Genomic DNA, 10,553 nt, shown 5'->3' with positions numbered 1-10,553 from the left:
GGACTTGAGCATTGCCATTTTGGTGACGCACAAACGATCACAAATAAACCCAACAAGCGCTGAAATGGTATGAGTTTGAACCAAAAGTGTTTAATGGCGTGTTGAAGTATGGTACAGTAGGAAGGGGATTCATATGGCCCCATTTGTTGCGGTTCACCTGACACATGAAACGTGAAATGGTAAATGGGTTATACTTGTATAGCGCTTTTCTACCTTTTTATTAAGGAACTCAAAGCGCTTTGACACTATTTCCACATTCACTCAGTCACACACTGTGAAGGCAGTAGAGCAGGGGTGTCCAAACTTTTTGAGTTGAGGTCCGCATTTGGCTAAAAGAATTTGGTCGAGGGCCGAAGCTGACTGCATGTAAAGTAACTTTCATATATATATATATATATATACACACACACACACACACACACACACACACACACACACACACACACACACACACACACATATATATGTGTGTATATATATATATATACACACATATATATAAATATATATATATATATATATATACACACACACATATATATATATACATACACACACATTATATATATATATATATATATATATATATATATATATATATATACATACACACACATATATATCTACATATATGTGTGTATATATAGCCTATACATATATGTGTGTACATATTATATTACAATGGATATATTATTAATAATTAATATATTTGGATATTACGAGTATGTGAAAACTCGACTCAACCTCGTTTAATTCCGTGACGACCTCCTTAAAGTTTTGTAATCAATCAGAAATATCCAGCAGCTAAAATGCGTCAAACACGGATAAGTATATATGCTGCGAATGCTCCCATTCAGTGCAATTAACAGTCATTGACTTGAATTACTTAAATTGTCCACTATGGAAGCACATCAACAGCATTCAAATTGTCAAACTACTACAGGTAAGATTCCTTATTAACTCATGGTATCTCGCGGGCCAAATTGAAGATGTTGGCAGGCTGCATTTGACCCAAGGGCCGTGGTTTGGACACCCCCGCAGTGTTAAATGTCTTAAAATGTGTTTTGTGGCAATTCTAACTAAGACCACAGATTATGTTGCTATGTAGACTTGCACTTTCCATCATTTTCATCAGACTGCATTGCAAAATGATTAACCCCCATTCTTTGAGACACTTGTGATTTAGGGCTATATAAATAAACATTAATTGATTGATTGATTGACATTCTTCCTCTCACGTGAGATCCACCCAGGATTGGGGCCTTATGAATCCCTTCCCTACTGTAGGTAGTCCTTTGCATGAGCACGCCCATTTTGGTCTTGAAAAAAACACAAAAAAAGTCCATTATCTACATTTTTCTTTTTTTACTGAACAACCTCGAACACATCAACACTTTGCGAGCTTTTTTTTTTTTTGTTCCATAAAAAAAGCCACCGTTCAAGAAGAGCACATGGATATAAGGAAGGAAGAAATAGTCCAGTGATTACAAACTTTTACACACGCACAAAAAAAAAAAAAAAAAAAGAAATCCTCTGTACACGATTGTCTCAGCGTTGTAAATAAAGTCTTAAATTATTAGAAAAGCCATGATTAGTCCTCCAGCTGGGAAAGTCTTGTTGCTGAGGAGGTTCCTTCTCACAAAGTCCATAAATAAGAAACCAGAGTCGTCCTCACAGGTGTCCTTCACAGTAACATGGCTGGAGAAGGCACCACTCACAAAAAGCGTTAAGACAAAGTGAGACCGGAGGTCAGCACATTGATTGTTCCTCTTCCTGGGAAGACAAGACACCACCTTCCCCTGCCTTCCCCCCCTCGGAACCATCGGGGAGGGTACAAGTCTGCGAGCAAGCGGCGATGGGATGGATTCCGGAAATAAGCTGGAGCGCAGCAATTTTATTGTTGTTTTTAGGCGATGAGGCGGCGCTACAAGTACTCCAGGTCCAGAGCGTGGTGGAGGGCCATGAGGTCTGAATGGCTGGAGATCCTCCAGAAGGGCATGTTGTGCTGAAATCACACAGGAAAGTTGGTCATTTGCAGGGCAGGGACTCCAGTCCTGCTATGTGAACCACTACACTGCTTCCAAGGCTTGAGGTTCCATCTGCGTCTGCATCCTCGAGCTTAGCTGCTGTCCTTTGTTTACGTTGTCACTTTGGACGTTAGCCTCCTGTTAGCCGTGGAGCCACTGAGGTGGAACCCGAGTGGCAGCAGAATGAAAGATGCTCACGGCAGGTGGACTGTGGTCTTCTCTCTCTCAGTAGAGACCAACAACCCCCACCAGCTTGATCAGAACCGAGGCACATGTTCCACTTAAAGGAACCTGCACTGACCCTTGGCTTTTTTTCTGTTTTGTAAATTGTCTGTGCTTTTAAAACATTTCAAAAGGTGAAGTGAATTATATTTATATAGCGCTTTTCTCTAGTGACTCAAAGCGCTTTACATAGTGAACCCCAATATCTAAATTACATTTAAACCAGTGTGGGTGGCACTGGGAGCAGGTGGGTAAAATGTCTTCCCAAGGACACAACGGCAGTGACTAGGATGGCGGAAGCGGAGATTGAACCTGCAACCCTCAAGTTGCTGGCACGGCCGCTCTACCAACCGAGCTATACCGCCCCAAAAAAGGTAGAAGATCTTATCTGGCCTCCTCCTTTCTGTAGGGATAATTCTATTAAATGAAGGAATTTCTTTATACTGTGTTTTGGCTGAAGGGGAGCACTGGAATCTTTTTTATTGTTTAAGAATTACCTTTTTTTTTATTATTGTTATTATTATATTTACATATGTAGAATTTTTAAAAACAATTTCAATGATCACAATATGTGTCTGTTTTCACAGAAACATACTAAGAACTGATACTATTACTAGTATTCATAAAAATACAAGTATAATATGTTGTAATAATTTGAATTGCAAATAGTGCCTTAATTTTAAATTTACATTTATAATTACATTTTATGTACAGAAATAATAAAAATTGCAAATACATTTTACATAAATATATATATTTTTAAATTATTTATTAAAAATATATGAAATAAATACAATACATCATATATATATCATATTCTATATAAAAAAATACTATTCAATTCTTTATCTTATTTTCTTTTTTTTTTTAAATCAATATACTTACTACAACTACCATGATAACTACTATTACTACAAATAATTATATTTTATCATAAACAACACAAAAAGAATATATTATATGAATATAGTAATACACATTTAATAATATATACTGTATATAAATAATATAAATAAATATGAAAATAGAAAATAAAAGAAATGTAGTGAATAACACATCTTTATGCTATTCTACTGAAATTACTATGTACATACTATTGTTCTTGTTGTAGTTATTGGGCTAAATTTGGGACCTCTGGCACATTTCCTTCCATCTTTGATATGACAAAGTATAATAAAGTTCCTTAAATCCTTAAATAATAATAAAAATACAAATTAATAAAATCTCGTAGTAACTATGCCTAGTGCGTCATTTCATTATTTGCCTCTAATTATTTTCATACAAATACAGATGTTTGATAAAAAAATAACGAATTATTATATTTTTAGACAAACATAGTTGACAACTAATATTACCATTGCTAAAAATATCAACAATGAGTGTCCGAACACATTGAAGATGAAAAAGTTCTACTGAAAGTTTTTCCGTCCCGACCCGACATGTGAAAATTCTTCGGCGCTGTGATTGAAGTCTGCTTTATGTGGAGGATCCAACATGGCCGAAAGAGTACGTTCTAGCGTTACATGTGCAGCTGAGGGTACCGCACAGGAATATATAATTATGTCACATCCCTCCCCCAGTCCTCCCGCCACTATTCCGTAAACCTGAGATGGGGGAGGAAGAGCGCTGATTACACACTACAGACTTTCTCTCTTGTACTCGGATGCCCTGTAGGAGGCAACATGAAGGCACTAATGGCGGAGGAGGAGGAGGAGGAGGAGGAGTGCCATGCTGACATCTGACAACTATGGCTGCCGTCTAATCCTTCAGAAAGAACCCCATTGATGATTTTACACAACACTGTGAACTCGGCTAAGGTTCACTCGTCTTCTTTTGGAAACGTCCTCCACATTGAAATGACACTGGAGGAGAACGAGGGTCTCCTGCATTTAACGAGCGACAAGGAGATACAGTTTATCCAAGAGGAGACTAAGGGCAGCTAGAAAATACAGCAAAGTGGGGACTGTGGAGTCTAAAATTATAACATTCACATGATTAGCTAACATTTATGTTAGTTATTATTAGCTAACACTTTTATTTCGGTTATGCTTGAATGTTACGGCAAAGAGATGCACTTTATCCAACTAGAGACTGAGGGCAGCTTAAAAACACAGCAAAGTTGGCGCGCTAGCTGTCCAAAGTCGGGACCCAGGGTGGACCACTCATCTGTGCATCAGTTGGGGACGTCTCTGCGCTGCTGACTTGTCTCCACTCAAGATGATCTCCTGCTGGCCCCACTATGGACTGGACTCTCACACTATTATGTTAGATCCACTATGGACTGGACTCTTACACTATTATGTTAGATCCACTATGGACTGGACTCTCACACTATTATGTTAGATCCACTATGGACTGGACTCTTACACTATTATGTTAGATCCACTATGGACTGGACTCTCACACTATTATGTTAGATCCACTATAGACTGGACTCTCACACTATTATGTTAGATCCACTATAGACTGGACTCTCACACTATTATGTTTGATCCACTATGGACTGGACTCTCACACTATTATGTTAGATCCACTATGGACTGGACTCTCACACTATTATGTTAGATCCACTATGGACTGGACTCTCACACTATTATGTTAGATCCTCTATGGACTGGACTCTCACACTATTATGTTAGATCCACTATAGACTGGACTCTCACACTATTATGTTAGATCCACTATAGACTGGACTCTCACACTATTATGTTTGATCCACTATGGACTGGACTCTCACACTATTATGTTAGATCCACTATGGACTGGACTCTCACATTATTATGTTAGATCCACTATGGACTGGACTCTCACACTATTATGTTAGATCCTCTATGGACTGGACTCTCACACTATTATGTTAGATCCACTATGGACTGGACTCTCACACTATTATGTTAGATCCACTATGGACTGGACTCTTAGACTACTATGTTAGATCCACTATGGACTGGACTCTCACACTATTATGTTAGATCCACTATAAACTGGACTCTCACACTATTAAGTTAGATCCACTATAGACTGGACACTCACACTATTAAGTTAGATCCACTATAGACTGGACTCTCACACTATTATGTTAGATCCACTATGGACTGGACTCTCACACTATTATGTTAGATCCGCTATGGACTGGACTCTCACACTATTATGTTAGATCCGCTATGGACAGGACTCTCACACTATTATGTTAGATCCACTATGGACTGGACTCTCACACTATTATGTTAGATCCGCTATGGACTGGACTCTCACACTATTATGTTAGATCCACTATGGACAGGACTCTCACACTATTATGTTAGATCCGCTATGGACTGGACTCTCACACTATTATGTTTGATCCGCTATGGACAGGACTCTCACACTATTATGTTAGATCCACTATGGACTGGACTCTCACACTATTATGTTGGATCCACTACAGACTGGACTCTCACACTATTATGTTAGATCCACTGTGGACTGGACTCTCACACTATTATGTTAGATCCACTATAGACAGGACTCTCACACTATTATTTTAGATCCACTATGGACTGGACCCTCACACTATTATGTTAGATCCACTATGGACTGGACTCTCACACTATTATGTTAGATCCTCTATGGACTGGACTCTCACACTATTATGTTAGATCCACTGTGGACTGGACTCTCACACTATTATGTTAGATTCACTATGGACTGGACTCTCACACTATTAAGTTAGATCCACTATAGACTGGACTCTCACACTATTATGTTAGATCCACTATGGACTGGACTCTCACACTATTATGTTAGATCCGCTATGGACTGGACTCTCACACTATTATGTTAGATCCGCTATGGACAGGACTCTCACACTATTATGTTAGATCCACTATGGACTGGACTCTCACACTATTATGTTAGATCCGCTATGGACTGGACTGTCACACTATTATGTTAGATCCACTATGGACAGGACTCTCACACTATTATGTTAGATCCTCTATGGACTGGACTCTCACACTATTATGTTAGATCCACTATAAACTGGACTCTCACACTATTAAGTTAGATCCACTATAGACTGGACACTCACACTATTATGTTAGATCCACTATGGACTGGACTCTCACACTATTATGTTAGATTCACTATGGACTGGACTCTCACACTATTAAGTTAGATCCACTATAGACTGGACTCTCACACTATTATGTTAGATCCACTATGGACTGGACTCTCACACTATTATGTTAGATCCGCTATGGACTGGACTCTCACACTATTATGTTAGATCCGCTATGGACAGGACTCTCACACTATTATGTTAGATCCACTATGGACTGGACTCTCACACTATTATGTTAGATCCGCTATGGACTGGACTCTCACACTATTATGTTAGATCCACTATGGACAGGACTCTCACACTATTATGTTAGATCCACTGTGGACTGGACTCTCACACTATTATGTTAGATCCACTATAGACAGGACTCTCACACTATTATTTTAGATCCACTATGGACTGGACCCTCACACTATTATGTTAGATCCACTATGGACTGGACTCTCACACTATTACGTTAGATCCACTGTGGACTGGACTCTCACACTATTATGTTAGATCCACTATGGACAGGACTCTCACACTATTATGTTAGATCCACTATGGACTGGACTCTCACACTATTATGTTAGATCCACTATGGACAGGACTCTCACACTATTATGTTAGATCCACTGTGGACTGGACTCTCACACTATTATGTTAGATCCACTATAGACAGGACTCTCACACTATTATTTTAGATCCACTATGGACTGGACCCTCACACTATTATGTTAGATCCACTATGGACTGGACTCTCACACTATTACGTTAGATCCACTGTGGACTGGACTCTCACACTATTATGTTAGATCCACTATGGACTGGACCCTCACACTATTATGTTAGATCCACTATGGACTGGACTCTCACACTATTACGTTAGATCCACTGTGGACTGGACTCTCACACTATTATGTTAGATCCACTATGGACTGGACTCTCACACTATTATGTTAGATCCACTGTGGACTGGACTCTCACACTCTTATGTTAGATCCACTATGGACTGGACTCTCACACTATTATGTTAGATCCACTATGGACTGGACTCTCACACTATTATGTTAGATCCACTATGGACTGGACTCTCACACTATTATGTTAGATCCTCTATGGACTGGACTCTCACACTATTATGTTAGATCCACTGTGGACTGGACTCTCACACTATTATGTTAGATCCACTGTGGACTGGACTCTCACACTATTATGTTAGATCCACTATGGACTGGACTCTCACACTATTATGTTTGATCCACTATGGACTGGACTCTCACACTATTATGTTAGATCCACTATGGACTGGACTCTCACACTATTATGTTTGATCCACTATGGACTGGACTCTCACACTATTATGTTAGATCCACTATGGACTGGACTCTCACACTATTATGTTAGATCCACTATGGACTGGACTCTCACACTATTATGTTAGATCCACTATGGACTGGACTCTCACACTATTATGTTAGATCCACTATGGACTGGACTCTCACACTATTATGTTAGATCCACTATGGACTGGACTCTTAGACTATTATGTTAGATCCACTATGGACTGGACTCTCACACTATTATGTTAGATCCACTATAAACTGGACTCTCACACTATTAAGTTAGATCCACTATAGACTGGACTCTCACACTATTATGTTAGATCCACTATAAACTGGACTCTCACACTATTAAGTTAGATCCACTATAGACTGGACTCTCACACTATTATGTTAGATCCACTATGGACTGGACTCTCACACTATTATGTTAGATCCGCTATGGACAGGACTCTCACACTATTATGTTAGATCCACTATGGACTGGACTCTCACACTATTATGTTAGATCCGCTATGGACTGGACTCTCACACTATTATGTTAGATCCACTATGGACAGGACTCTCACACTATTATGTTAGATCCGCTATGGACTGGACTCTCACACTATTATGTTTGATCCGCTATGGACAGGACTCTCACACTATTATGTTAGATCCACTACGGACTGGACTCTCACACTATTATGTTGGATCCACTACAGACTGGACTCTCACACTATTATGTTAGATCCACTGTGGACTGGACTCTCACACTATTATGTTAGATCCACTATAGACAGGACTCTCACACTATTATTTTAGATCCACTATGGACTGGACCCTCACACTATTATGTTAGATCCACTATGGACTGGACTCTCACACTATTATGTTAGATCCACTATGGACTGGACTCTCACACTATTATGTTAGATCCACTATGGACTGGACTCTCACACTATTATGTTAGATCCACTATAGACAGGACTCTCACACTATTATTTTAGATCCACTATGGACTGGACTCTCACACTATTATGTTAGATCCACTATGGACTGGACCCTCACACTATTATGTTAGATCCACTATGGACTGGACTCTCACACTATTACGTTAGATCCACTGTGGACTGGACTCTCACACTATTATGTTAGATCCACTATGGACAGGACTCTCACACTATTATGTTAGATCCACTATGGACTGGACCCTCACACTATTATGTTAGATCCACTATGGACTGGACTCTCACACTATTATGTTAGATCCTCTATGGACTGGACCCTCACACTATTATGTTAGATCCACTATGGACTGGACTCTCACACTATTACGTTAGATCCACTGTGGACTGGACTCTCACACTATTATGTTAGATCCACTATGGACAGGACTCTCACACTATTATGTTAGATCCACTATGGACTGGACCCTCACACTATTATGTTAGATCCACTATGGACTGGACTCTCACACTATTACGTTAGATCCACTGTGGACTGGACTCTCACACTATTATGTTAGATCCACTATGGACTGGACTCTCACACTATTATGTTAGATCCACTGTGGACTGGACTCTCACACTATTATGTTAGATCCACTATGGACTGGACTCTCACACTCTTATGTTAGATCCACTATGGACTGGACTCTCACACTATTATGTTAGATCCACTATGGACTGGACTCTCACACTATTATGTTAGATCCACTATGGACTGGACTCTCACACTATTATGTTAGATCCTCTATGGACTGGACTCTCACACTATTATGTTAGATCCACTGTGGACTGGACTCTCACACTATTATATTAGATCCACTGTGGACTGGACTCTCACACTATTATGTTAGATCCACTATGGACTGGACTCTCACACTATTATGTTTGATCCACTATGGACTGGACTCTCACACTATTATGTTAGATCCACTATGGACTGGACTCACACTATTATGTTAGATCCACTATGGACTGGACTCTCACACTATTATGTTAGATCAGACCTGGGAAATTCTTTGACTCGGGGGGCCAGATTTAGATAAAAAAGTGTGTCTGGGGGCCGGTATATCTTTTTTTAGGAACATTAATACAAACCTCACAATAATGATTGAAAGCTAAAAACGTTATGACAGACCACCTTAAAAAACGGAATGGAATTTGACTTTTTTTTTTTACTGAATGAGACACCCAGAATGTACATGAACATAAAGAATGTGGGATTTACAATATTAACTATGAAGGATAAAACACTGAATATTGACAACATATTTTACAATCAACCGAAACACAACCAAAATGCAACAAACATGAACGAAATATGAACGTGAAGGGTAAAAAAAAAAACCCACACACAATCTGAGATATCTCATAGTGACCAAAATAACTGATTAGATGACCATAGTAACTAATTAGATGACCATAGTAACTAATTAGATGACCATAGTAACTAGTATATCATGCAGATTCCAAGCATTGAAAGACTTAGTATAGTTGAAGACTTACGGTCATTAGAAAACATCACTGCACATCAAAATGGCAGCTACACTTTCCATCTTAAACATCTAAAACAATTATTTAGGAATGTCCGGCGGGCCAGATTGAAAGCTCAACGGGCTGCATGCGGCCCCCGGGCCTTAATTTGCCCAGGTTTGTGTTAGATCCACTCGACGTCCATTGCACCAGTCGCCGGGCGGGGGGTCCCCACATCTGCGGTCCCCTCTAAGGTTTCTCATTGTCATCCCATTGGGTTGAGTTTTGTCTTGCCCTGATGTGGGATCTGAGCCGAGGATATCGTTGTGGCTTGTGCAGCCCTTTGAGACACTCGTGATTTAGGGCTATATAAGTAAACTTTGATTGATTGATTGATTGAAAATGGAGACTGTGGAGTCTA

General features: G+C 39.5%; 1 protein-coding gene across 3 annotated transcripts in view; it reads right to left on the bottom strand.

The window, feature by feature from the left end:
- Positions 1-641: 641 nt before the first annotated feature.
- eya1 (EYA transcriptional coactivator and phosphatase 1) overlaps positions 642-10,553 on the bottom strand; it is a 125,917-nt gene continuing 116,005 nt past the window's right edge. For all 3 annotated transcript variants that reach the window (XM_061965417.1, XM_061965418.1, XM_061965419.1), the window contains one exon: positions 642-2,005. In XM_061965417.1, coding sequence (XP_061821401.1) covers positions 1,925-2,005 — 81 coding nt within the window. In that variant the 3' untranslated portion in view covers positions 642-1,924. The remainder of the gene's footprint in view (positions 2,006-10,553) is intronic.

Source organism: Nerophis lumbriciformis, linkage group LG07 (assembly GCF_033978685.3).
Source record: "Nerophis lumbriciformis linkage group LG07, RoL_Nlum_v2.1, whole genome shotgun sequence".
In the NCBI taxonomy this organism is placed as follows: domain Eukaryota; kingdom Metazoa; phylum Chordata; class Actinopteri; order Syngnathiformes; family Syngnathidae; genus Nerophis; species Nerophis lumbriciformis.
Note: the sequence above shows the minus strand (reverse complement) of the source record. Positions and strands in the feature narration are given on the sequence as shown.